We start from the raw sequence: 27,979 nt of genomic DNA on the forward strand, positions 1-27,979 counted from the left end.
GTTTAACGAGACAGGAAAATGTGGTGGGGGCCTACGTAATTATCCAACATTTAGTAGATTATCTCATTGTTTAATATTCAGATAGCCCAAGTGGCCGACCATTATACATAAATTTCTATTAATATAACTCTTGTCTATATGTAACTATTATATCAGCAACCACGTTTCTTCTATTTTTTTTCTAAAAAATCATATAGTGGAAAAAAACTGATTGCTTCACTTGTTATATTCAACTAATTTCTTAATAACATCAACCCTACCTACCGGAACTGTTCAGGATATTCTAAAAGAAGTCTTAATATTATCAAAAACTTTGTCCTAATCAATCGAAATTTAAAAAACACAGTTAATGAAAGCGAGACAAGTGGTTTAAAAAATAAATACGTTTAAAATTGGGTGGGGTTGGGGAGTACACACAGACACAATTTTGGTGTCACTGTATAAGTAATGTCCTAAATTTATAAAATTTTGGTACATCTACTCAATTCGGGACAACTTTAGACGTAACGACTGAAGTTAGTCTTAACAGAGTCTAACTTCAGTTTCATACTTCAGACATTTTAGCAAAACATCATGAATAGACAGTTAGCAGCAAGAGAACTGTTGTTGATCAGTATTCTGTAAAGTGAGTCCGGGCTCTTTTGCTGCTGCAAGGCGGGCACTTGTATTGCTTCATATACTCAGCTGTGGCAGCGGTGATCTTAACACACTGGCCGTGGAACCATGTTTCACAATGATCGCAACATATCCAAAATTCATCCTTCGCATACTTCCCCTCACATATGCCGCACAGTGTCTCACCTTCCTCCTCTTCAACATCCATCTCAATACCCCATTCATCCTCATCTTCTTCTCCTGCTTCGTCGTCGTCATCATCATCATCATCATCTTCTTCATATTTTTGCTGCATCTTCGTAAACATATCCTGAGGCTCCGCTGCCCTCTGTTTTATCAAGTGGAAAAGAAAACATCGATAGCTCAAAAAGAATGTGGTAGAAGGGTTTAAGCTAGTTTAAGACAAGCTATTCATGCAACAACTAGTCTAGATACCAGAAAATCAGAACTTTAAAGCATAATTTGAATCAAAATCTGCCAAAAATGACCATAAGATTGATATCTGGATGCTTGCAAACACATCATTTAAGTCTTACCAACTCGCAAAAAGGTATCACAGAGCTGACATGCAAATAAAGCATACTCTGGGAACATAATTATTTACCTTAGTGGCGTTTGGCTTGGATTTGTTTTTACTTTGATTAGCGACTGTAGGTTTTTCTTTTTGTTGCGTCTTTGGAACACCAATCACTACTTCATGTATTGAAGGTAAATCATTTATCATGTCAAAGAGCTTCTTCCTGGAAAACAGAAGGCAACTAATGAGCAACAACATAGTAAACGTCATGAAGTGTTAAAGCAAAATGACTTGTCTCACAATTGAGGCACAGTCTATACATTTTCTAGCAAAAGACTATCACTGGTAGCTTAATAGAAATCTGAATGTACTAATCCTCTATGCACAAAGTTCAATACGAAAAAATCTAGAACAAGGGCTTCTCATTAGAATCACCATTATGAACGATTTCACAAATAACAAACACGAAAGTGCAGAGATGAATTTAAGTTGAACCATACATTCAATGTTGCTGTTGGTTGGTCGACTCAGATATCAGCTTGACAAGCATGAGTTACGTTCATCATACAATGTCAAGAAACCAGAGCCCAGAGGTCAATGATCAACGTTAATTTGAGAGCAAGCCCTACTAAATAAACCACGTTAATGTTCTTTTTACTAAACCAAACTAGTTGAATCTTATTAACCTGTTAACAGCCACTCCTTGCGATTCTATCAGCTCATTTTAACAAGTGCAAGCTAATATTCAAGGTAATACTGAACGAGCTATTTGCATTTTTTTCACACCTCTTTTTTTATGCATATTTTGCAGTTTGCATCCTGTCCTTCCTTTCACTTTTGCTACCGAACTTCTTATCTTCTTACAAAATGACTAAAATAGGTTTCCATTCAAACATGAACATTCTATAGGGAGTAAAATGGATATATTACTTACAAAGCTAATTAACGACTTCTATATCCTGAACATCCTCCATTGTTTCTGCTTAAGTACTAGAGGTGCTATTAGGAATTTCGGCAAAGAAATTCATTTCATAGGGTAATAGTTCAATTTTAAAAAAGTAAAATATTCAGATTTGGACCAAAAAAATACTTAAATGATTTTTCCCAGAAAGTAAAATGTGCACCAAAGGTGCAAAATGCAATGAATTGAAATTAATCAAGCTTACTGCTTTTAGCTTTTCTTGCTAGTAATAGGCACGGCTGTACGGGCAGTGTTAGCTCGATACTAGAAGTACTATTATATTACCAACCTAAAACACATTAATCAGATGCATTACTTCTGCTTTTAACAGAGAGCATTGAGAAAAAACTTTAATGCATTGAGAAGCAGAATCAACACAAAAAAACATCAAATGAGGTACTGGAGCAGGCGGAATCGCTAAACGTATATTGTCAATCATCAGGACATGCTCACAAAGATGCTTTTACGAGCATGGAGATGTTTTGGCTGCATAAAAGAAATTCAAGTGAGAAGAAGTACCTGTCGGCTTTACCAAATCCACATCTAGCACCAGCGTAGAAGGCAATAGCAAGCAACCAAGAATCACTGTGATAAGCAACAAAAGAAAGCCACTCCTTTTGTTCCATTCCCTCTCTAGCAAAGTTGATACCAAGAACAGGCTCTGGAAGGCCTGGTGGTGAATCTTCAGCAGGCAGATTGACCTCCCATCGCTCATTTGGGAGTCCATACAAGCTTAAGTTCTCCTTTTCTACATAAAAAAGGTAAAAAAAAACAGTTGATATGTTTGACCACGAACAAGAAGAAATAGAAGTACTGTGTTATAAGCAATTTGAGATAAGACAGATTAAACATATTGACTGTAATAAACTTGGAGGAAGACAGGGAGGTGTGGTGAGGAGGGAGCTTATAATAGATGTTGCTCGGATTCTCCAAAATTCTGCCACACCCGTGTGAGATCCTCCTTTGAAACGCACTGACCAACATTTTTGAAGAGTCCGAGCAACATAGAGTATTCAATATAAAAAGAAGGCCCAGCAATCATGACATTACTCTGATACCCTAAATATCACTTCCAAAAACATGACGTACAAAGTTTTCATTCGATATCTACCATTAATTACAGCTGTAAGGCTTAGTATCCTATGTATACTTATTTTTCACCGCTGAAACAAGGAAGGAGTTATCAAATCAAAAGCAAGGACTTAGAATTAGAATTGTTACTTTTAAGCTAAGCACGAACTTGATTCTAATTCTGCTTCTAGGAGGGGTAAAGATTTCCCTATGATGCCTGTGGATATGAGAACAATCATATCCAGATCTACCTTATCATAACGATTTTTTATAAGAAATTTTATGTTCTGGTTAACAATGACTAAAATGTTTTGAATTTCATCTTTCCATATATAAAAATTTAGATACAGGAACAAAAGATCACTGATATGGAATAATGTTAAAAGCAATGTAATGATTATTGGAGAGTAGAATTGATGTTCTTACTCTATCATCCAATATTCAGGGGTGGCTCTACTCTAGAAATAGTGTGCACATGAACCCAGTGGTGGAGGCAGGATTTTCATTGAGGGGTTCAAAAAAATAAGTAAATACGCTAATATTACCCACATATAAACGGGTCGGATCAGATATAAATGGATCAGGTCGGATATAATTAAGTAGATAAAATTCAATTCTACGTCAACAAGAACAGTAAAACATAGGAAGTAGCAGCAGCAAGCTAAAATGTGATAAAAAAAACGATGCTACCCGGACTCGGTCAACAAGAACAGTAAAACATAGGAAGTAGCGGCATAAAATGTGATAGAACACAGGAAGTAGCAGCAGCAAGCTAAAATGTGATAAAAAAAGAACGATGCTACCCGGACTCGAACTCTCGTATCCGAGAAGATTTGACCGAATCTTGAACGCAGTTTACCACTGAAACAAGCCTTTTAGCTTATGTTGAGGTAGTTCACTATTAAATTATACTCATAAGTGAATAAATCGATGTTCTATATACAGTGTAGTTTTCCGACGAAGGAGGTTCGATAAGTACCATGTAGCTCCTCCCCTGCATGAACCCATATCTCTTCGCCAAACAAATTTTCTAGAATTATCTGTTGCTATCCATGCTCCAAAAGCATTGAATGAACACTTGGTTGAACGTTGAGCTATTTATCTATAATGACGAGGAACAGTTCCAACTTAATATATATTTTGTTTCCCTTTGTTTAGCAGTGTATATAGGTTCTCGAAATCCTAGATCCGCCTCTCCCAATATTACTCCAAAATCTTTCAACTTCAAATAACTACAAAAAAAGACATACACCAAGAGTCCAAAGGCGGATGGAGTTTACATACTATGATCATTGGAGGGTGGAATTTATGTTCTTATTCGTTGATTCAATTTTGTCCAAAATCTTTCAATGTCTATCTAAAGAAAAAAGACATATATCCGAAAATACATAAACCCAAAGGCGGATGGAGTTTTCATACCACAATCATTGGAGGAGAGTCAAATTTTTCTTATAAAATGGATAATCCAAAATTTATATACTATGCATATACAACTGTATCCAGTTTTTAAGGAACCCTTAATTTTAAAAGCACTTAATTTAACCTTAAAAGTTGAACTCATCGAGTTTAAATACCGAATTTAACAATATGCATATAACATAGTACAAATTATTACAGAAACAGAAAATTTTCAACCCTATTCCACTCATAACCCAAAACAGAGACCATAACTTAAAAAGAAATATCCTTACCAGGATCACACTGCTTATAAAATTCATCCACATCTGAATACAAAAAAAAAAACAAAATCGATTAAATAAAGCAAAATTAAAAATGATAACAAAAAAAAAAAGAAGAAGAAGAAACCTGTTGTGAGAGCTTTAATTAGACCAGTATATCTGCCCTTGACATTCTTGAAGACATCAATGGGTTTTGCCTTCTTCTGTCCTTTAGCTCCAAATTCCATCTTTTTTAAAAAAAATAATTAAACACCACTTCTGCGGTTACAAGCAGCGTCGTCAAAAATCATATGAGAGAAGAAGAAGAAAGTTTGAGAGAATTTGATAATACGCTTACCAATTCTGATACTGCTATATTTGTACTAATTTTTCTATTTTCTCCCAATATATATCAACGGGAACTTTTTTTTTTTAATGCATATATAAGTCAACATAATTAATAATCTATTTTTCAAAAAAGAAGGTATTTATAGTAAAACATTTGACTACAAAGAATAAAATTTTCAATCATTTTTCTAATAGTGAATTTTTTCGAAAATTGTCAATCTAATCATTTTTCTAATAGTGAATTTTTTCGAAAATTCTCAATCTAATTAACTAAAATTATATCCTAATAGAATTGAGAAAACAAGAACACTAACTAATGTTCGGCGCATATATGACTTTATTATTGTATTACTTTATTTACATTCTAATCGCTTTAGAGCAATAGATTATATTAAATATGATCAATTTATGATGTTATTAAATTTTGGACTAGTTGAATCTTTTGTTATGTATTATTGTTAATTCTGATTCTATGAACATATAGTGTTAGGTTAACTTGGATAAACATGCCATTCAAAGTCGCTGATTCTATGAACAAGGTATTGTGACCTAGTGATTTAAGATGGCTCGAAAGAGCTAAGCTTTTATGAATTTGTGAGATCAAAAAAAATTCTTTTATGTTACGTAGTTTAATTTTTAAAATTTCTAATACACTCATTCAGCCAAAGAAAAAATGTATTCGCGTATAATTTCTGGATACCCTTAGTGAAATTTCTGGCTACGCGGCCTACGCCACTGCTTCACCCAAGGACTTTTCGATACAAATTCAAATTCACTCAAACTCTAATGTAGATACCGAACGCCAGAACGAGCAACCCCCAAATAGAAAATGATGAGAAACCCCAGAATAGACTAAAAGTTACTCTTTGGATTGAGGTAGTCAAAGCATTAAGCATTAAATAGAAAACAAGCATGCCAGGTAATTCACTAACTATAAAGTTCCCAAAATAATGTACTAGCATACTAATATAGCCAAGGATGACTTCCCACATTTTAATAGCAACACTTGCATCAAAAAGATGATAAACATGGATAGCTCATGTTATCTTTCTTCTCTTTGTCCAGCTGTGAGACCCCTACGTTATGTGCGGAGAAGGCGGAGTAGTTAAATAGCTGGTGATGGTAAATAGCATCACCTTTCGAGCCACTAGTGATTGCGGAGTAGAACGGCGTGGAGTGGCTTCCAGATTGATCAACATCGCGCTCCAACATTTTTGTGTTGAGTTGCAGCTCATCAGGTATCTGATTGTCTTGACCATTGATCAAATCGGGGGATTTGGACTCTCCAGGCTTCTTCATGTTGACAAAGCGTCCACCAGGTCCCCTAGCCCTATTCAATGCATGCCGGTGCCGGGACTCATGGAGATATGGCTGAAATTTGTGGTCAAATAAAAATAAGATGACTGAAGTAACACTTAATAGTGTGAGAACTTTTAGGGAAAACCATGCAAGCTTGGCCCAACGCAGATAATATTACACCACGTTAAGGGTAATCATCCACTGAAAGCACATTAACACATGTATACTCGTACGAGTGAGTGACTCAATACTAAGCAACAAGAAGGGTGAAGCTGAACCATCATCAAACACTTACCTTCCGTCCTTTAGAGAGTTTGTTTTGAGCTTCCAGCCTAGCACGGTATTGTCTACGCCTGAGGATAGCCTGATATTGTTTAGCATTGACAAATATAGGCTCATCTTGCTTAAGGTCAAGTGGAAGTGGCACCCGAGGAGCAACCGTGCCTAACATTTGGGATTGAACCTGAAGAAAACTAAAAGGTAAGGATCCCACGGGGTGCATCGGCAGATCACACTGGCTTAAACAAATACAAGCGTAACAAAAGACTTGATTAATCATGGGCAGCTTGACATGAAAGATAACTATAGGTATCTATATAAGAGAGAAACTAAGGAATGGGGACCACATACTTATACCACTAATTGGAGATGCCTTTGATATTTTAATGTAGCTAATGCAAATATATAATCGAACAAGTCTGTACAAAGGATCTCATGTTTGGTATTATAATATTTAAATTCACATGAACATATGAGTGGACTTCCCTTCTTCAAAGAATAAGTTGGCCAAAAAAAGCAAGGAATCATCAAAGTAAAGCAGATGCAAAGTGATTAGGATAATCCAAAGAACTCTAAAATGGCATAGACCTTTTCTAGAATTTACTGATGATCCTTGACAGAAATGCAAAGCCAACACAAGTTGAGCGCATCTCTAATTCCTTTGAAGAATAAGTTTAAAAGTGCTGATACCAGATTGAGTCAGTCCAAACCCTGATCAGTGGTTTTAGATGGTTTTCATTCATTCTAAAAGTACATATCAAATATTATAAATTGGTTGGAGGGGTAGTGGACGAGGGGGTGTTGCAGGTGGATCATGACCTAGATATCATACAGAGAACCATATAACACCATCCTTCCCCCCCCCCCCCCCCCCCCACCTACCCAAAAAAAGTTCTGTTTCCTACGGAACAAAAAAAAAAAGAGGAGAAGAAGAGTTGAGAACAAGTTCTCACTTTTGAGTGATTATTTAGAGCACACTGGTTATTCACTAGTTAGGTGGTTTTTCAAATACAAGTACCTCTCAAAACTATAGTATAACTTGCTCCATATCCAATGGATTGAATGATTTACTCACCCTAAGATAGTCAAGATCACTGGAGACAAGAAAATGTCCACAACAGGTTTCATATGTTTGTTGCATATGTTAATTAAGATTCAGGGTCAACAAAAAAGGGTGTTGTGGTGTGTGTGTGTGTGGGAGGGGGGGGGGGGGGGTCAATGTAAAAATCAGCCAGACAGATATAAAAGGGAGGTTTTTCTTAGATGACATAACCAAAGTCATTAATTGAAATACTAGTGAAAATATTGATGACATAATGGCTCTTTTAGAGCCGCTGTGCTAGAATTATTCAAAAGAATCGCTGATCATCATAAAGAAGAGAATGTGATAAAACAATCAAATGGAAAAAATGTTCAATTCTCTCTCTGAGTGTCTTACAAAACCAAATAAGCAGTGCACATCATCAGTACAAAAATAATTGAGCTTTAATTGTACTCACCAAGGTTGGATTTCCATAGGCAGCAACTAGATCGTGATAGTAAGGATCCGGGTGAGGAAAAGGAACAACAGCCTAATAAAGATCAATAAGTACATAAATAATTTACTAGAGATTGCATATCCCCACTTGTGGGATTACACCCAGAATGTTGTTATTTTGTTGTAGATTGCGTATAAAAAGAGTAGGGAAAAACTAACTTAATGAACTCACAAAATTTGTCTGATACGTATCGAAAGTCCAACCATGCTCCTGACTTGACACACTTTGGGAATCATCGGACTTCCCACTACTTCTAACACTGCCTGGAGTGGTCCAAGCAGATATCCACACGATCAGAGTAAGAAAATGCAGAAGTCAGAAAAGAAATAAGTGAAAGTTGAGGGAAAAGGAGAGTTGTGGCTATTTAAAATAACTTAACTCACTAACAGCTAGTAAGCCAAATAGGAAATACAACCTCATCAACCTTATATATCATGTGGGTCAGGAAATAGCTAGATGATTTAGATAATAAGAATGTCTGCCCTTCGAAAGGAATGAGAAATGAAGGGCAGCATGACACAACATTTAGTATGTGTATATCTTTCGATGCTTAAGTGGGGGTGTAAAGGCATTACGCCCCAAAGCAATAAAGCTAGAAAGAGATAACTTTCTCCAGTCTGTTCAATCATCACTGTCTAGCAAAGAATTAAAACCTACTTTCTGGAAATGAGCTCTCTATTCTAACTCAATAAACAAGCGAACCAATCTGCAGTACAGGCCTTGTACCGACATTTCAAGTTCATTTCTGTGGTGCCTCCTTAGCAGGCTAACAAGAACCTACAATCCACCACATTTAAAAGGTTGTAACCGATCACATTTGGAGGAACAACATGGAAGTACTTAAATTGATAAACCTACTAGACAATCAATTTGCAAATTTCTCTTCAACACTCCTATCAATTAGCTTCTCCTAATTGATGTATGGTAAAAGTTATAAACAAGCTAATCATGAACACGATTACTTTGTTTCAAAACTTCTCTGACATAACTTAAAGTGTTGTATATATAAAACTAGATGCAGAACAATAGTGAATATCCTCACCTGCTCGCAAAGAAATATTGTTTTTACCATGGATTTTTGTTTCTCGTTCATTAGGAGCTTCAGGACATGATTGACTCGTTGATTGAGTAGACGAGGAATCCTGATCTTGAAAATGGTGATTCAGTTCCTTGGTATTCTGAGGACCAGGAAATGTAGACATTTGTTGCATCTGTAAATCTACAAAGGTCAGTGATGAGCATTAACACTAATAAATGGGGTTGAGATACTACTAAGCTCAAGATCCTTTCCGAAGAGATCCTGCATTTTCTGACCATTGAATGTCCTTGTTCGAGAAGTGAAACATCCAGGAGTTTCTACAGCTTATACATGATGATATGACATGCAATTAACAGCTCAAAAATGAGATATTCCAACTTTTATTCCAGTCCAGCACACTTCTTATAGTTTGCCCTTTAAGACTTCAAATGACACTGACACATTGGATCTTCTTACTTTCACCTCATCTACCCCGGCTATAACTTGTAAAATCAGAAATACGACATACTTGAGACATTACTTCATAATCCTCAGACTTAGATATAATACACTTCTACACTGTGTAGCTAGGTAACTTTTAAAATCTATATATACTACATGTTGAATCAACTTGGCTTCTTTGTGTGTACTTCTTCCTATTCTGACTCGCCTTTAGTGAAAATTTGGGCTTCGCCATTGCTTATGAGACTCTAAGATGAAACATCTATGCTATCTTCAAATTATCTGTTTAGCCTCAAATTTTGGAAGTATGGTCTTCAAATATATCAAGTTCCAAACTCACTGTGTCAGACCAATTTTTGGGTTTCTGACACTTACATTCACAAAGCTTCAAAAAATTTCCAAGTAAAATGCATGTCCAAACACAACTTCAAATTGCAAGAATCAAATCAAAAGCTCAAATTTTCAAGTTTCTACTTCAAAATCTATACCCAAAAAGGAGCCTAATTTTACTTGTTAAAAAATGGTAAAATCTCTCGACAATGAATAGAGATGCTAAAGAATCAGGCATAGAACCGACAAAACAAATGCACTTTTTTTTAAAAAACTCAAAAGAAATGAAAAATGCAACAAACAGAGTAGTATACTAGTATATCCCTAAAGAATCAAAGAATCAACAAAAACAAAGTAGTAAATAATTATTAACTAAGAAAAAAAAACCCTCTTTCGGGACAAGTTAAAGATTAAAAAAAACTCCATTTTTGCATGCAACAAATAGCTTAATAAACAAACCTTGTTGATTTAGTGAAACTTTATGGTTGAACCAAACTCAGAATTCAAGCACCTCTGAATCTTTGGTGGTAAAAGAAGTCCAAGTCCAGTCTCTCTGTATACAGAACACCACAATATTTGGCTGCGAAAAATGGATCCTCCCCTACTTTAGCAATAAAAATGGCACTGCAAGAAAAGACAAAGCTAAAAAAAGGAGAGAAACTTGAAGAGGTGTATTTCTTTTTGACTAGATTAATAATATCACATCAACAACTTCTTTTGTCATTTTATGTGATGTGTATAAAGGACTCTCTTCCTCTAACATAATAAAGAGATTTGTTTCGAGATTAGTTACGACGGTATTAAATTTTTTATGAGTAATATAATTATAATGATTAAAATAGACGAAAGTTATTCAAATAATAAACATTGTCATTTTTAATTTGATTGCAAATTTAAATCACCAAGAAAACAAAAAGGATGAAAGCTCTAAAAAGGTTAAAAAAAAAAATTACTGTTAAAATACACCTTCTTTGTTTTATTTAGAAATTCATATAACTAATAATATAATATATGGATAAAATGGAATAACTAACATTAAACTTCACATAATTGGAAATCACCTGATGTATCTTTTAATAGTAGAGGAAAATTTTAATGGGAAGCATCTTTATAAATTATTTTTTGTAAAACAAAATCACAATTTTAATAGAAAATTGGGAGCCGTAGGTTAATACAATAATGAAAAAATATGGATTATTTGAGTAACGGTTTGAAAACGAATGATAAATTACCATACGGAATACATTAAAGATTGAAATTAGACTTATGTTATTTATTGGTATATTATTTCTAAGCTTTAATCACTTCAGAGAAATTAGGACCCGTAGGTTAATATAATAATGAAAAAAAATGGATTCTTTTTTTGCATTTTAATAACATGTCACCAAAGGACTATCTATCTATGCCTCCTCTTCTTTAACAGTGCCACGAATATGCAAAGACATGGATAACAGTTAAAATGCAGGAAGTGACACCAATACTAAAATCAGACTTGACAAGAACTGCAAAGATTTGTCCATAGAACCATCATTTTACACACCAAACTATCATGTAATAAGACAATATAGGAGGCTGGTTAAATATTTTCCAAGGAAAAAAAAAAAGTTGAAGAAACCCAAAAGATGAAAAATAATCTGTAGTATGATGACAAAGAACACCTAAGAGCTAGAACACTACGATTATGAAAAGCAGAATAATTAATTCGTCATTATACAGGAGTGCTAACAAAACCATTTCAGCCAGCAGGTGCAGATTGCAGCTATTTTATCAGAAGAATTAATGCACCAACAAATGATCCATGCAATCTACTGTCAGAATTTTGTTTCCAATATCAGCAAAGGGTTAAGCCACCAAGCAATGCAGATCACCAAGAACTGGTCAATACTCTCCCCTTCCCTTGTACGGTGACTCCTGTTGGCATCCAGACAGATAAAGAAAGAAAGCTAAAAGCTAATAGTATGTAATCCTATTATCATATGCACACAAGATCTTTTTGCAAGTATTGTTGACATTTAAAGATACGAAATAAATCACTGCAACATCAGATTAAGAAACATAATTCTACTACATTACAACAACTTTACTTGACAGTGTTCATTTCCCCAAATGTATCTACAATAACTTGAATGATCATAAGTAATTATTTTCTATTTTTATTTATTGAAACAGGTAATGTCATAAATAATTATTTTTTTTGGCATTAAATTAACTTATATCATAAGTAGTCTAGATGAAGTGGTTGCATTAATCTCGGCTTGGAGGCGGTGACTAATTTACTAATTCCATTAGAAATTATGTGACAGCTCTTCTATTTTTGCAAAATAAATAGCCAAATTATGAAGCATTTATGACTTAGCTAAAAACGGGTCGTAACACACCCATTGTAGTTCCTGTTTGTATGGAGGCTACGGTGTCTTTTGGAGAAAACCATGTTTTGTATGTTTCCCCCTTTTTGGTATGCCTCTCGTTTATGGCCAAGTTTAGCCTAGTTATTATTAATGAGAACTTTTCCTTGAAAAGAATGTCTTATATCAACCTTTGGATGTAGGTCCTGTAAAACCTCAAACCATGGTAAATTGGTAACTGTATGAGTTAAAAGGAACTGAGGTAGACCCAAACTCACATGAAAGAAAGGAAGACATCCCCCCAAGACCTACAATCTCTTGAGATCTAAGCAGACCTAGCGAAAAAAAAGGGTTTGGAAAAAAAGATCTCAACAGGAGATACCAATTAGTTGGGTCTAACTTAGTCATGCTACCATGTCAGAAAGTAGAGAATTTCTAGTGCTATAAGAACAAATTTTGTTTTATCATATTGGATAGAGACAAATTCAAATGCAGTGACTTGGATATTATGGATTCATATAACCGATAACTTGCTCGGTATTAAGGCATAGTTATTACTTATTATTGTTATTGTATTGCCTTGTATTTTTGGTAAAATTCCTCTTTAGCGTTACCATTTTTGACAAGGACCATTGTGATCATTAACTCATTGTCAAACAAGGTACCCAAAATAGACTATCACATTGAGAGCTACTAAAATGGCCAGAAGACTGTAACTGCGCAATACTGAAAAAGTAGAAGGTACAATTGCAAAGAAAAGATTCTTACAGGGGGATAAGTTGGCATGTAGACAACTTGCCGAGGGTGACCAATCATCATCTGCTGTCCATACTGAAACCGAAGGAAGAAATTTAAAGCATTATGCAATCCACTTAAATTAAATAGGCACAATGATTAGTGCATTAACCAAATCTCAAATAGTACAGGCAGAACAATCAGGCACATACAAAGGGAAATGGTCGAGATAATGACGAACCTGAGGTCCATTTGGATGAAAATATGGCTGTGGCACAGGGGTACCCTGTGGATTATATACAACAGACTGATGTCCAGCAAACGATGGACCAACCTGCACATAGTATGTGACGACGTTCAACACCAGAAACACCGCCACCCCTAATGGAAATAGTTAGACACAATGAGAGAGAAGCAACAGCATGCCCAATCACACAAGACACAAACAGATTCAAAAATTTATGAACTTCACCGTCTATCTATCAAATTTGGGAACAGCTTGCAATTCAATCTCGTATCTTTGTTCCTGAAGAGTACTCCAAACATCTACTCTAAAAAGGATCAGTCCTCACTAGTCAACAGAATTGCAGCCATGATACAGTTACCAGTGGAAACTGGAAAAAAAATCAATTAAGGGCTCATGCAAAATCAGGTGGCTGTTACTTTAATCTCTTTCTATACCCCTTTTATGTTGATTAACCATAAAACTCCCAAGTCAAGTGTGCTTGGGCAAAGTACTAGGAAGGATGACCCCCTCGGAAGTCCTTATGTTGCAACCCACGAACTTCGTCCACGTCCTCGGCAAATAAAGGATGAGGTAACACCAAATATTACAGGATGAAGTGACCACAAAATATTCATTTTAACACCACTATGGTAAATATATAAGTAATATTTTGAATTAACTATCAAAAGATTCAGTGTCCATTATTCCACCAAGAGAAATTACCATACTATGAATCTTTTTTAAGAAAAAAAAGTAAGAGATATGATCATTTGCAAGTCCTATATCGTACTTCGATTCTATATTGATCCAACTCTATCAAATGAAATGTGTCCAAACCAGATCATACGGGCTTAAAAGTACCCATATAAACAAAAAGCAGCATCATAAACGCAACACCAAGCAGTAATAACCTCAAGTATCATTACCCCTAAGCCCATAGACATGCCATGCATGTGTGGCATAGCAGCCATCCCAGCTGGATAGTAGAAGGAATTATCAGACACTGGAGATGTCGGCCTCAAAGTCGCTTGAGATGGGACAAAGCTCTTTGCACTGGGATTAAATTTAAATTCCTGACAGAAAATTCAACATAAGCATAACTGGATGGTGTAAGCTAAGAGCCCATTAAACTGCTTGCTGACCATCATGGTTTGCTGGATAGGAAAAGGTATCAAAGAAGAACTCTTACCTTAGCATGTGGATTTAATGTGGACTTCGTGGATTTTTCTGAAGATAATGAACTCACGGAAGAGCTACGTGATAATCCATTGCTAGATGCAGCACCTGCTCTATCAATAGAAGATAAAGCAGAACTGCTAGGTCTAACACAAGAATTAACAGATCGGGTGTTGTCTCGACTCTTGGAAGACCCAACAGCCCCCTTTTCACTAAAAGAACCTGTGATCTTTTCCTGGAATTCAGGAACGGGGGCCAATGCAGAGACATTCATAGATGACACACCCTTATCCAAGGTTTCCATTTTCACTCTTAGTGATGACTTTGAATCTACATGTAAAAGCCTTAGGAATCAACAGAGATGCATGAAAGATAATTTTTAACCAATGTTATTAAAAGCAAAAAGCGCAAAAAAGCTCTAAGGTACGTTGCAGCTTTAGGCACAAATAAAGCATGGACTCTCATGAAAAAGAAAAGGCACAAAGGGATAAAATACAAAATATATATGGTCAAGACTAATAATTACAAGCATGCATGAAAAATATGTGATCAGGGAAATTGATTTAAATACAAATTAGGATAAAGTGAAATGTCAATACTTTAGTGGCGCCACTTCAGAAGAGGCTCATTGGAAAGGATAAGTATGCCTTTGTTCCTTGATGACGAAGCTAAAGTGCACATTAAGCAAGGCAAAGCGCTCAACGAGTTATGAGCCTCGCTTCAGGGATTAAGCGCGGTTTAAGAGCACCTTTGATAACATTGCTTAAACCTCAATAGAACGGGTCAAAGAAACATGTTTTTAAACACAAAAGATAGAAAGAACAGACACAATGCAAAGCACGACAATTGTGATGAATCAGTATACTGATTACACAAGCATGACTGTAAAGGAAATGAACTATAGTAAGAAAGGAAGACATAGTAAGAAAGGGAGACCGTTAAGGCTAATTTCCATTAAAAAGGAATATCTTTAAGGAACCAATAGCATCCTTGATTCACATGAACATCCATACAAGTTTGTTTTGATTGAATATCCATAAAAGTAATGCCACCAAAATTAATCTATTACTTTGACCGCTCAGTACACAATTCCTTTAAGTTGAAGTTCAGAGATGTACAAAATCTATCAAGAACTAATGAAGCATACCTAGACCTTCACTACCCACCCCTTCTTCCTTTTAGCTGGCAGGCAGAGTTCAGAAAAAAGACAGTTTTTTTTTGTTTTACTGATGGCAAAAGATCGAAGTGACATTATGACATCCTATTAAATATCAATCCACTGGAGGAGCTATTTTGAGGGGAGAGAAGATGATAGGCTACAAGTCAGCTAGCAGCGTGTAGCAAGAAGGAAAATATTTATTTATCAAAACCCTATTCTTAGTTTCTTACAAAATGCGGGCATGGATATTTGACTATTCGAGTACCTCAAGACAAACTCACCTTCGGGTATCGATGTATGCGCCCCTTCAGCTAACTACAAGAACAAGTACAGACCATGAGAGCTTTCAAAGCAAGAAAAAAAGGAATAACAAAGATGTAGATTTCAATGACAGCAATAAGTATATAAAGGGGTCAATGTTAAGCTACCATTTGCATTCTCGTCTCCTCTTCATTGCAACTAGCTCCATCATGTTCATTGAAAGTGATCTTGTGCCCCCTAAAGGACAACTTGGTTAGGAGCAACAAAATTCGACTACTAAAGGGGTAAGGATTGTTGTATTTCTCTTTTAACAGTAATAAACATGATACCAGAATGTAGACTTCTCAGACTAAGTAGAGAAGGAATGTCAGAATGAGAGACACTGTTAACAACCTGCTCTCATCCATCTTTGAGGCACTTTGAGGAACATGTTTAGCTGATGACTGTTTGCTATGATCATCATAGTAAGTCTGATAGACATCCCTGCTGGTACTCAACTGAGAGGATTGCAATTCATCCTACAGAAAAGATCAACACCAACAATGTAATCTTAAGACACGAACAGAAACCCAAAGGCATAGAGCTATCACATGAATGCAGGCACTTTAAACCACCATTCTGATTTTTTTAATTTTATTTTTATAAGTGATGGCTTATGAGGTCAGGTTGTGCACAATTCAACTAATCTACTGTGAGGTACCGGAAACTCAATAATCATAGAATGACGAAAAGAATCATCTGAAGTTTTTTTCCTTGGTTGGGATTTGACTCGCAGACTCCAGAAGGAAGATGAAAACTCCGCTGAAGATGTCGAAGATTTGGAAGAAACACATGATTGAATATGATTTACACGAATATGTCAAGTTGAGAACAGATTGAAATTGTTCTCTTACCATTCCTCCACCTAACTGTAGTATAGATCGAATTGATGATGAAGACTAGAAACGACTAATGTGACATTGTCCACCCACCCCATAGCAAGTCAGTATAGTATCTCCTGTATGGATATGGTGCTAGCAAATCTTGTAACTAATTAGCTTCTCAAAAGCTCATATGACCGCACTAAACCTCTTTGCGGTGCCTAATTCTTCCATAGCACCTGATATTTGTTGATTGTTATGTTAATCAGGCAGTCGATTCCAACTCCATTGACCACTAGGTTACATTCTTGAGTGCCACTTCAATCCACTTTGCTGGAAATATGAAAAGCTAGGGAAAATTTTTTGAGTGCCACTTAAATCCACTTTATTGGAACTATGAAAAGCTAGGGAAATTTCTTGCTAGCAGGACTTAGTGTCTACAAGACATGGCTAGTTCTCGTATTTGCCAGCACTTTCACAGCATTACTCCGCAATAAAGTTCCCAGCTAGATGAGACATTTGATTAGTTAGAAAATACTTCTCCTATATCAGGAATATCGGAACTAAATGCCTATGCTAGTGAAAATAAATTAAGCACAGCCGTAAAACCGAAACTAGTAGTACATGGATTCAAAGGAATAAAGTTCTCATACCACAGAGGAATAATTTATGCAAGACACAATGAACCTAAATGAACATACACATACCAAAGAGGAAGATCTTGATGAGAATTCCACACCATCAACAACTTCCCCAACACTCATACCAGTGAATGACTTTCCCATAGAAGAACTAGAGATACATTGAAATGTTTCATCATTACGTGAATCCAACAGTATGTCCTCACAATCACCATATCCACTATCATCAACCCCTCTAACAACTGCTGAAAATCTGGTTTCTTCATCAATTTCGAGGCTCCCATGAAGTTGAATTCCTCTCTCCTATGAAATAAAATTCCAAGACAAGCGGACCATGTTAGAATAAAAAAGAAGAACAAGAACCGTTACGCGTATGGCAAGAAAACAAGGACTCACACGATTGGTGTTCTCAAAAGTAGAAAGCAAAGAAGTAACAAGACTCCTGGGGTTTTATAAGTAAGAAGTAAGTGCACGCTTCTTTGAAAGTCAGAATCATAGCATTTTGTTCTTATAACATCAAAATAGCAATTAAAATTTCTAATTTCTCTCATAGACATAGTGAAATAATTATCAACAATTCAAAAGAAGACAACTTCAGTTACAAATTTGATTTTAAAATTTCAAATCCCAACTGAAAGACCATGATTTTATATGCAAAATTAATTACACTATAATTCATTTTAGTAACAGTGTTAAATAATTAGTTCTAATAGCAAAGGGGTTATTTCAATTTATTCAAGGTCGCTTTATTATTGTCCCCTTGTTCGGCCTACAAATAAAGAATCGGAAAATAGTCAATGAAATAGAGAAACGAGTCATCTTAAAGAAGAAAACAATAATAAAGAAGCAAATCTGGAAAAACAACAGCTGTAGTTGTTAGCCCAGCGAATAAAAAAGACAGAGAACACTAGAGTGTATCTGGAAAAGAGTTGGTAAGCAGCACTACTTTATTATTATTGTTATCTTTTCAAGTTAAATAGAAGAGGTGACTTCTTGATCGAATCACTTATGCCTAACTGTCAGAAGCTCGCGCTTCTTTGAAGTTGCTATGTTTCGCACATGTGATGCAAGAACCCCTTGCTTTCATTGCTCATTGCTTTAAGCAACTGAGCTATAACTTTTAAGAACACTGCACAAGTAAAAGCTAACTATGTAATTTACCTCTGCTAGATGAAGATCACGTGTTTCCTCACCCTCGATTTCCCTAGCTATTCTTAAAGCTTCTTTTTCCAACTCCCTCATTTGAGGACCTTTGTCAAGCTTTGTAGTATAAAGTTCCTCATTGAATGTGCTTTTTACTCCAAATAGTGTTTCATTGGCCTGAAATTGATCCCAGCCCCTGCAAGAACATATTCAGTGATATAGGAGGTGAAACACATTACCATGTTAGTAGATAGCCTGTAAACACATGCCAAAGAAACATAATTCACAACTAGCACAAATTAGAAACCTTTCTATGCATTTATCTGGCACCACTATAGAGCAGAAAACTCAAATCTGACTTTTGGTAAACTTCCAATGAAGAAGTAGAAGAGACCTTTGAACACAGGAAAGGCACTGCTTTCTCCCCTCTGTAATAGGAAGCTCAAAGGAAAAGCAGAACATAAGCATGAACTAACGATTCCCACCAAGAAAACATTGTATTCATATATGCTTAGGTTTATGCATGTTTATTGATGTGAAGGGTAGAAAGGAGAGTACAGGAATATCTAATATTTTACTTTCCTGTTGGATATTTTGGCCACGACAGGGGAGAATGGTAGACTGGAGAGACGTGGCTAGGATCAACACACAAGAACAGAGGGGGGAAGGAGACCTCTTTAATGGAACCACTGTAAAACCCAAGAAAACCTAGTGCTTAGATTCCTTCTCTCTTAGTCAACCAAAAAAAAAATCTGATACTTCTTTTCTGCTCTCTTCACTCATTCTATCTTTCAGCCTCTCGACTTTCTTTTGTCTTTCTTTCATTCCAAAATATCTGTTAGAAAGAACTTCTACAGAATGCAAGAAGATCACAAACAACTTCCAAAACAAAGAGAGTAAACAGCTGTCTAAGTAGAGAGAGAGAGTCAAACTAATAAAATGCTAATGAGTATGATTACCTATAGAGAATCAAACACAACCTCACTTGAAGTTTAACATTTTCAGCACAATGAAGGGTGATTAGGAATGGGTAAACAGCAAAACAAAGATAGTAATATAAACAGATTTGTTTTTTGAATTTTTCATTGTAATAATCAGTTTATCCAAGATCACATTTTTTGGTGGTGGTGGGGTGTGTGGGGGTGGGGGGTGGGGGATTTATATTACCATAGCTACTTTGACAAATATCAGATGAACCAAACTAAGATTGATCTAATAACCTGTTCCAGTGGCCATCAAATATGTTATCCAACTCAGGACATTCAAGAGCATCATCATCAGGCACCCAACGTTCCAACTGCCGCTCTACCTCACCATGCCGGGACTGTGATATGCAGGAATCTGTCAACAGTTCCAGCTGTTTTTCCCGCAGCAATTCAGCTCTGAAGACATCTAAAGAGGCAGGAACACCCTATTCCAAAGCAATAGTCTCATTATTATACTTTGACTGTCTAACATATAGACAAGACATAAAATCTGATTCTAGCATCTGTTAACAGTGATCTATAGCTTAGTCTTGCATAAAATGCCACCACATACAATATTTGGAAGTTAAAATCATAGAAGTAACATACAAACCTTTGCTAAAACTTGCACAAGCTCTTTACCCGGTATAATCAAAGTCTTACTTGGAGGTTTGACCAGAGATTCAGGAGTATTCTTACTCTCCAGGGAACCATCTTTTATCAAGTGGGCCAGTTTCAGAATAATACCTGTCCAAAAATCAAGGAAAGAATAAAGTGCCAAATGCAAAATAGCTCAATACATGCCAGAGCAATCTTCAAAGGCATAAATACCAGATAAAATAATCTAGAAATCTATTTTAATTTTTCAGACATACCAAAATCTTTGTCAGCATTTGTTGCATGAAATATCCCTGAAAACACAGATCCATCCGTTGTTTGTACTTCCACTTGATGTCCAAGAAGACATGTACTAAAATAAACTAGTCGATCATGTGAAGGACTTTCGTATGATCCCCCTTTACCTGTAAGTTATGGCAGTTAGAATTAAGCATATGAAGCAATTTAGACAATTCTCAATTAGCAGCTCTCACCTACAGCTGTCGACTTGCTGGAAGTCGTTTTTGTAGACTGCATTTTACTCTCCAACCTTGTCCCCATTTCTTTTTCGCCTTTGCGACTGCCAAATCCATTGGCAAAGGACCTTGACTGAACAGCTTGCTGCATATTGTCCCCGAAAGATATAAGCAAGATACAGTTCAGCTCAGCTTCACCCTACACACTGCAGAGGACAATACTCCAATAAATATGTTGTCCTTGCCCAATAGATGAAAATGCTAATGAAGCATATTCTTTCTCAGATATGACATATTGTCTATCCACACACCAAGTTTGAGCAGAGAACATGTAAGAGTACACGGAAAAAGAACGATACAAACGGCATCCAGGCGCACTAAGTCCCTGCTCTATCAGTGGGTCTAAAGAAGAGTCATATCGAATAGGAACTATCATACAGAGCCTAACCTTGTGCTTCTGCAAGAGTTGTTTTCAGGAGAAAACGTGTCTCACAAACAATAATTAGGCAAGTTAGCAATTGTACGTACTAGACAAGTTCAAATACCCTACAACACAAAGGACTTCAACGGTTCAACCCCTACCTCCACCCCAACAATATTCTTCTTAGTTTGAGATCAAAACAAAATCATCACTAAAATTTAAAATGGAACATACTATACAATAAAAATTACACGTGGGCAACAAAAAGACTTCCGGTTGGTAATATAGCCGATCAACATGTAATCAATGCTCTTGGTTCTATAGCGGATGTTCTTCCTGATGAATAACTGCACTTTTAGGTTCATCAATAATGTATCAACCCTGAGGAGAGTCAGAGGAATATCAACACTTAAAAAAGTATTGGAAACTTCACTAGCTTAGATCTTAACATTGTCTCTTACAAATGGAAAGCTATGACTTTGAAACATTCCCTAAGCACATATCTATCTGCCTAATTCAAACAGAGACATGAAACTAGGCCTTAGTAAATGGCTTCTCAGGTAAGTAAAAACCTTCCATCAGTCTTAGTACCTGGCCTAGGTAAACTCATTAGAAGAATCCAAAATTACTAAAGCAAGTAATTGCAGCAAAACTATGATCAAGAATCTTGGCTAACCACCTGAAAGTAAGGAAAACACCTGAGCAAGATATGTAGAAACGATAGAAAACCTTTAGGGTCTGGTTGACTGGCAGTAGTTCTAAAATCTTGGAGCAATCTTGGTCCTCCCCCATCCCCCACCCCCCACTGACACAATCAACCTTTTCCTAATCAACATAAAAACCCTAACCCCAAAGTCTCGATACTAACCCACATTCGGGGTTTCTTTTTCCTGTAATTTACAATAGATATAGCTTACAGTTATCACGTAGAATTAACCCATATAAGCAACAAGAACAATCAAGAAACACTAAACATATAATCAGTGTAGCGTACCAAACACAAACAACGAAGTTGTACAAGAAAACACAAAACAACCCATAAGAAATCTTCCACAAAACCGCACAATCAATAAATTTGTACAAGAAAACGAAAAACATTAATAAATCAAATAAAAAGTCTAGCTCATACAGAAGATAAGAAACTTCATCAATTTTGCCGATCCAAAACAGATGATCCAACAAATATACTATCAGATACGGATGAAGAAACTTACGAATAGATAAATATATATAGATATCTAGAGATATTGAAGGTGGCGATCAAGAAAGGGGATTGATCGGAGACGACGATGCTCTGTGTCGAAGAAAAATTGAAAGATGAACACAATAGTTTTTGCGGGTCTACCGGTACCGGATAGCCCAACTTAGACCAAAGAGAGACTAAATGGCCCGTTTTATAATATGAGCTCGGACTCAACCCAAGACCCGAAATACGTACTCCATAATCTCTTCTAAAGAGATATTTTGTTACCGTTTAAAGTTTTAAACGCTTGTTGATTGTTTGGAATAAGTTATTTTGGTATTATTATTTTATTTTTAATATGTGATAAAATAATATTATAAGTTGGGTTAACTAATTTTAGGATAAGTTATTTTATAATTTTATTTTAACCAAATATAGATAAATTAATTACAAAATTAATTATTGTTTATCCCTCATATGTTTAATATCTTTTTGATAAAATTTATCTAAATACTCAAACTATTAATACTTTTTTTTTTTTGAACTTGAACAATTTAGAATTTTTGTGTGCTAATGAAGTTGTTAAGTTAGCCATATAAATATTTGTTATGTTTAAATTATACAAACCTATCTTTGTTTTATAATTTATTAAAATTAAATCATATCATTAAAGAAGATAGAGATATTTTAATCTATTGCCTTGTATGAATAAATGTGTGAGTATTACAATTTGCACATATATAAGTTTAAAGTCCTTTTTTTTATCCGCTTGAATCAAAGCCTTTCAAAATCTATTTTCATCACATTTTTTCTCTTTTCAAAACATCAATCATGAAACAAAAGTCCTATTAATTTTTATTGAGTTTATCATTTTGTTATTGATAAAAATCTAAAGAGGTTCTACTTTTTAAAAAAACATGAACTCACTAAATAAATTGAGGATATAAAAGGTAAAAAAAAATATCAATCTTTTTTTTATTTGTCAAAAATAAGCAAAAAGGGACAAATAAAAAGTCGAAATGGACAAATAAAATGTAGAGGATGAACACCTGTAGTACGACAGCTTTCACTTACACTGCTAATTATAAGCTTTAATGGTACAACATCAAACTCAATCCCTACTACACACCTATTATTCTTTGTTGTTGCATAGCGAGATGAGCTGCGTTAATGTTACAATTTACACCACCGGAAGTAATAAATCCTGCACTATATCTGGAAAAATACCTGTTCATTTCTGAATATTTGAATGGCATCCAGTGGAAAGGGTATGTAAGTTCATAAATAACATGTCAAGCTGGTATGTTGACACAATGAAACTGGTGAGTTTCGACAGATAATCACAAACGTAAATTGATCTTCTCAGACCACTTGAAGATATCTGAGTAAACTTGATCACCTCCCAAGTTTTTACTTGTTCCACCAGCAGCAACTCTCATTACATCCTCTATCAAAGCGAAATTTCCCATTATATCAACATGTGCACCACTCTGTGTACCACGACCCTCAAGAAGGTTTGCAGGGGGAGCATGAAAATACTCCCTTATATAAGTTTTGATACCAGAGGGATTAAATCTAGTTTTTCCTCGCCATCCTTTTGCACACATGAATCCTGCGCTTAATGCAGGCACAGTCTCATCACCATCTACCGTGTAAACACCAGATTTCAAGCAGCTACCTTCATCATTATCATCAGCTGAAGTATCAATCTGGAATGGAATATTGCATCCTGCTGTAGGTATCCGCTTGTAAACATATGCTCTTTCAGTTTCAATGCCAACTCCATACAGTGAATAGATCTCCATGTCAGGAGCATTTGGTAACCTGAAGAAAAAATCAGATCAAAACAAAATAACTAAGATTAGTTTGAACTAAAGAAGCTGCTGCAAATTATAGCAAAGCCTTGTCATGGACATTCAAGTTTGTCTAAACCTTCTGAGAAATTCAAAGGGGGGACAAAGGAAAGAGAACCCAATAGAAGAGAATCTAAATAACAATCAGGTAATTTCCATGAGCCACAAGAAAACAAAAGTATCTCAAAGGGCTTGTGATCCTATCTTTTTCCTGTTTAAAAAACTGTACTAAGGGGGAACTTCTTGCCCGAGTGGAAGCTATTAATGTTCTTTACCACACAAGAAGGCAATGATAGAGCTTTACTGCCTTAAGTGCCGGGTTCTTTCTTCAGATTGGAAATTGCTACTGAAATTTTGTGTGTTTTGAAGTAGGATAGTCGAGGCTCTTGGCTGTAAAACCAAATTTCGTTTTGGTTCTTGAACTTCAACCTATACAGTTAAAAGACTTCTTTTCGTCTTATCTGAAAGGATTCAAGTTAGAACTACATTTTTTTTGGCAATTAAAACTAACATTTTATTACCAAACTAGCAGATCTGTACATAGTCTAAAAAACCTGTAGTCTTATAAGTTAGAACTACATTATAAGACACAAAAGCAAAAATATGAGAGGACTCACTTTGTCTCCAATGGATTTGACCAATATTTGTAGTGTGAATACTTAGGATCATCCAAATCATCAGCTATCCCATATGAAAAGTGAGCATTACCACGGGCCATCATTTTCGGGGCAACAAAGTTGAGCAAATCCACAATCTCTCCAGCTGTATAAACCTTGTACTCTTCCACTGCTTTAGTGCCACTAACACCCATGTCTTGGTACTCGTTCCACACATCACAGGTGTTATTTGCAACATTACTGCCCTTAACAGCATCCTGCATGTAAATAAATGCTAGTTAGTTAGAGGCATCAGGAAGCAATGGATAAGACAATTTATTTTGGAAATTACAGCCTGTGAGCACAAAAAAAAATCTGATAAGGAAGTTAAGATAACTTCTTCAGACAATATTTGCATAAATAGGAAGAAAAGGCACCCATATCATGGAAGGCCACTGAGACATCACAGATCACCCATCTTTAATGTTATTTAGTTAAATCTCCTGGTAACTTTTTATTTTCTTGATGAGGTCAATTTTATTTTAAAAAAGTACAAGATGGTACAGGGAAGTACAAAAACCAACTGCATGAGAAAACATCACCACATCGAGTAATCCCTTCTAGCAAGCTAAGGACATCCATGCACTGATCCAGGCTGTCTACTCTACTCATATAACACCAGAAATATCAACTAAGCAAACAAGAATTCTTAATTCTAGAAACATGCATCTTTCTTCCTTCAAAGCAAGCCTTATTTCTTTCCATCCATAAGTCCAAAAGATGCATATGAGAATGGTTCTTCAGATCTTCTTCAGATTACTTGATTGATGCACACTAAACATGTGCTGCTGCTGATGTAGGGATCTTAAATATGAGTAATAATTACAAGAAGAGAAGGAAATAGATATTTCTTTGCTCTATAAGAAGCACCTTATAGCATAACCAATATGGTCTTCAAATTTGAAATATTTGAGAGAACATGGTTCCATTTTTCATTGCTTTTCCTGGCAGTTATGATGCTTTGCTTGTCTAGTTCTGCTTCTACTCAGTGGAAATATTTTTGACTCATGTGGTCTTTTTGGAGCATAATAAATTCAGATGAACTGACAAAATGAATGGAGTTCCTCGTTCAAGAAAAAAGAAGAAGACAAGTGACAAGTTTGGAATATTATATGCAAGTAAAGGAACACTTTTCAAGAGGAAGTCTAATATGAACTTAATTGTAACCATCTCGTCCCATTTACATTGACAGCAGATTTTCCTTTAAAGGAAATTCTGAACAGATATTTCGTTGAGATAGCAAGTGTTAAAGGAATGCCTCATGCAGTACTTTATCTTATTTCTTTCTTTTGTTAGTGGATAAGTCCTCATCTAATATTATCACAAAAAAGGGAATGTCTTGCAAAGAATGTGTACAAAAACAATTGATATACAAGGACATCATCCAGTTGTAATATATGATTAGACTTCATTTATTTCCATTATTTTACACTGACATCACACCAAGCACAACACATTGGCTCTGAATCGTGTAACTCATGACATGTGAGCCCACTGGTTTTATTATGACCAGCCAGGTATCCAAATCATTCTTTGGCAATTCCCCAAAAGAAGCAGTTTTTAGCGAGGCAACAGGTCATACCCATGCTTGCCTATTGCATAAAAGTATAAGTAAAAGAACCATAATCAGAACAAGAACTTCACATTAGAGTACTAACCACTTTATAGATAGTTTTATTTGTGCTACTTTAGGCGCATTTGAGTTATATGGATTCAGATTTGGAATTCTGTCACATCCCATATTAACTGGGTCTGATATCTATTATCTGGATGATTTCTGAACACATATACATGGTCCAAGGTAAAGCTACTGGGTTGAGATGAACACAGTTTATTCACTAAATCCCTTGGACTACAGCATGTCTGCTGATCATAGAAGTCCCTAAACTGGTAATCCGAAATCACCTACACCCACCACTAACAAAATCAATGCTCAAAGTTGAAACACATAAAGAAAAGTAGCGTATACAAGAGAAACAATGAGAGAATTTGGTTTCGGATTAACATTACCCTGAAGTCAATCCTCTTAAGATCTGATGGATGAGCTTCTGCTGCATCCTTTCCAAAGGACATCATCCTTCCATAACTGTAATATTTTGCTTTAGAATCTGTAGTTTGATTCTCGTGATGTCCTGAATTCTGAGCAGCATCGTCTCTGGACTTACTTCTGCAAGGAGAATAGCCTTCCTCGGGTGACCATTCAAGACCGCCCCAGATCGTGTCCCCTCCTCTTGGTATCATTGACATGGTTGCATCCCAGGTTCGTGACATCTTCATTATGTGCTCTAATGTTTGAAGATGGAACATATCCGTGTCCAGAACACCTGGAGCCAGAGCCCTGAAATTGAGGTGAATTACTAAAGAAAGAAGAAGAAAAAATACATTACATACTAGACAAACTTAAAGACCATGCTGCTCTGAGAAAGGACTATGAGGATGTTGGGCTGGACTGAATGATAACCAAAGGAGGATGAAGAAGATGAGTGCTGATTACTGAGCGAAGACATTATGGAGTAATATGTTTGTTTGGTGTTGCCTGGTTGTTGGGTTTTTAAGGCACTAGAACAGTTTGTTTTTCCTTTTATTGCGTACTCTAAAATGAATTGTGCTGACACGAACAACAATGTTGTACAATACTTTTTAATAGTTCAATGGTTGAAAGGATATTCATAGAAACCTTTCAGGAATCTGGTTGACATTTTGGAGATGCTCAAAGGTTTCAGAACACAGCTTGAAAGCCATAAAAGAAGGGATAATTTCATGGCATGTTAAGGAAGTTACTCCATGGGCCACAAATTAGTTTCAGCAACCAAATAAAAGGATTTCGATCCACATAATTTGCACCCTTCCTTTTAACAAGCTGCAAAGAAGAAAGATTTTCAGAGAGTTAAGTTTACCTGGCAACAGCAATATCCCGTGCTTCAGCTGAGAAAAGGCCAGCTATAGATTTTGGAACACCTAGCAATGGCCCACCAATATTCATCACAGCTTTAATGTGCTTGGCGCACCAATCGGGTCCACCACCACCACCCACAGGAGCTGGTGCCTCCACCCACTTCATAAAATGCAAAAAGTATACAACCCCCATGGAATGTGGAACAATTACTGCCTTCTTGCCACTGGTTGCAACCATCAGTTCTATATTGCTTTTTATCCGACTTAGGGTCTGGTCTCGCACCTATTGAG

At 35.9% G+C, this 27,979-nt stretch overlaps 4 protein-coding genes across 9 annotated transcripts in view; all 4 read right to left on the reverse strand.

Annotated features, from left to right (window-relative positions):
* Nucleotides 1–368: 368 nt before the first annotated feature.
* LOC101260216 (PHD finger protein ALFIN-LIKE 4) lies at nt 369–5,758 on the reverse strand. Of its 2 annotated transcripts, XM_010320189.4 has the most exons (6): nt 5,181–5,464; nt 4,971–5,101; nt 4,856–4,888; nt 2,613–2,841; nt 1,220–1,355; nt 369–943 (listed from the first exon to the last, which is right to left on the reverse strand). In XM_010320189.4, the coding sequence occupies exons 2-6, from the start codon at nt 5,068–5,070 to the stop codon at nt 611–613; spliced, it is 831 nt and encodes a 276-aa protein (XP_010318491.1). In that variant the 5' UTR covers nt 5,071–5,101; nt 5,181–5,464; the 3' UTR covers nt 369–610. The 2 variants fall into 2 exon arrangements, with proteins under 2 accessions (XP_010318491.1, XP_069151756.1); XM_069295655.1 differs by having other exon boundaries at nt 4,971–5,758.
* A 260-nt stretch (nt 5,759–6,018) lies between these two features.
* On the reverse strand, nt 6,019–10,808 carry LOC101259926 (nuclear transcription factor Y subunit A-4). 4 transcript variants are annotated; one of them, XM_004235526.5, is made up of 6 exons: nt 10,556–10,808; nt 9,329–9,505; nt 8,458–8,549; nt 8,248–8,319; nt 6,765–6,932; nt 6,019–6,541 (listed from the first exon to the last, which is right to left on the reverse strand). In XM_004235526.5, exons 2-6 carry the CDS (start codon nt 9,495–9,497, stop codon nt 6,182–6,184), a joined length of 861 nt encoding a protein of 286 aa, XP_004235574.1. In that variant the 5' UTR covers nt 9,498–9,505; nt 10,556–10,808; the 3' UTR covers nt 6,019–6,181. The 4 variants fall into 4 exon arrangements, with proteins under 4 accessions (XP_004235574.1, XP_010318489.1, XP_025886015.1 ...); XM_010320187.4 differs by having other exon boundaries at nt 9,329–9,497; nt 10,556–10,805; XM_026030230.2 differs by having other exon boundaries at nt 9,356–9,497; nt 10,556–10,794.
* A 780-nt stretch (nt 10,809–11,588) lies between these two features.
* On the reverse strand, nt 11,589–22,551 carry LOC101259622 (polyadenylate-binding protein-interacting protein 4). Of its 2 annotated transcripts, XM_004235525.5 has the most exons (15): nt 22,316–22,551; nt 20,699–20,886; nt 20,483–20,629; nt 20,221–20,354; nt 19,863–20,053; nt 18,661–18,838; nt 17,566–17,802; nt 16,392–16,516; nt 16,166–16,235; nt 16,019–16,052; nt 14,592–14,908; nt 14,329–14,475; nt 13,418–13,510; nt 13,210–13,272; nt 11,589–12,007 (listed from the first exon to the last, which is right to left on the reverse strand). In XM_004235525.5, the coding sequence occupies exons 2-15, from the start codon at nt 20,829–20,831 to the stop codon at nt 11,975–11,977; spliced, it is 1,902 nt and encodes a 633-aa protein (XP_004235573.2). In that variant the 5' UTR covers nt 20,832–20,886; nt 22,316–22,551; the 3' UTR covers nt 11,589–11,974. The 2 variants fall into 2 exon arrangements, with proteins under 2 accessions (XP_004235573.2, XP_025886013.2); XM_026030228.2 differs by lacking the exons at nt 11,589–12,007; nt 13,210–13,272 and having other exon boundaries at nt 13,418–13,557; nt 22,316–22,472.
* A 686-nt stretch (nt 22,552–23,237) lies between these two features.
* The window catches only part of LOC101259322 (phospholipid:diacylglycerol acyltransferase 1), a 7,305-nt gene continuing 2,563 nt past the window's right edge, over nt 23,238–27,979 (reverse strand). Inside the window, exons 3-6 of the mRNA XM_004235524.5 lie at nt 27,691–27,971; nt 26,804–27,131; nt 24,755–25,011; nt 23,238–24,108 (exon numbers count right to left, since the gene is read on the reverse strand). Coding sequence (XP_004235572.1) covers nt 23,625–24,108; nt 24,755–25,011; nt 26,804–27,131; nt 27,691–27,971 — 1,350 coding nt within the window. The 3' untranslated portion in view covers nt 23,238–23,624. The remainder of the gene's footprint in view (nt 24,109–24,754; nt 25,012–26,803; nt 27,132–27,690; nt 27,972–27,979) is intronic.

This window comes from Solanum lycopersicum, chromosome 3 (genome assembly GCF_036512215.1).
Source record: "Solanum lycopersicum chromosome 3, SLM_r2.1".
NCBI classification, from domain to species: domain Eukaryota; kingdom Viridiplantae; phylum Streptophyta; class Magnoliopsida; order Solanales; family Solanaceae; genus Solanum; species Solanum lycopersicum.

Coding starts and splice junctions, on each gene's coding strand:
- LOC101260216 (XM_069295655.1), bottom strand. CDS start 5,070: ATGGAATTTGGAGCTAAAGGACAGAAGAAGGCAAAACCCATTGATGTC. Junction 4,889..4,970: donor AATTAAAGCTCTCACAACAG/GTTTCTTCTTCT, acceptor TTTTGTATTCAG/ATGTGGATGAATTTTATAAG. Junction 1,356..2,612: donor GGATTTGGTAAAGCCGACAG/GTACTTCTTCTC, acceptor TCTGTTTTCCAG/GAAGAAGCTCTTTGACATGA.
- LOC101259926 (XM_004235526.5), bottom strand. CDS start 9,497: ATGCAACAAATGTCTACATTTCCTGGTCCTCAGAATACCAAGGAACTG. Junction 8,550..9,328: donor CAATATTTCTTTGCGAGCAG/GTGAGGATATTC, acceptor GGACCACTCCAG/GCAGTGTTAGAAGTAGTGGG. Junction 6,933..8,247: donor CCTATGGAAATCCAACCTTG/GTGAGTACAATT, acceptor AGTTTTCTTCAG/GTTCAATCCCAAATGTTAGG.
- LOC101259622 (XM_004235525.5), bottom strand. CDS start 20,831: ATGCAGCAAGCTGTTCAGTCAAGGTCCTTTGCCAATGGATTTGGCAGT. Junction 18,839..19,862: donor TTTGATGGCCACTGGAACAG/GTTATTAGATCA, acceptor ATGTTCTTGCAG/GGGCTGGGATCAATTTCAGG. Junction 13,273..13,417: donor TTCATCCAAATGGACCTCAG/GTTCGTCATTAT, acceptor CTTCGGTTTCAG/TATGGACAGCAGATGATGAT.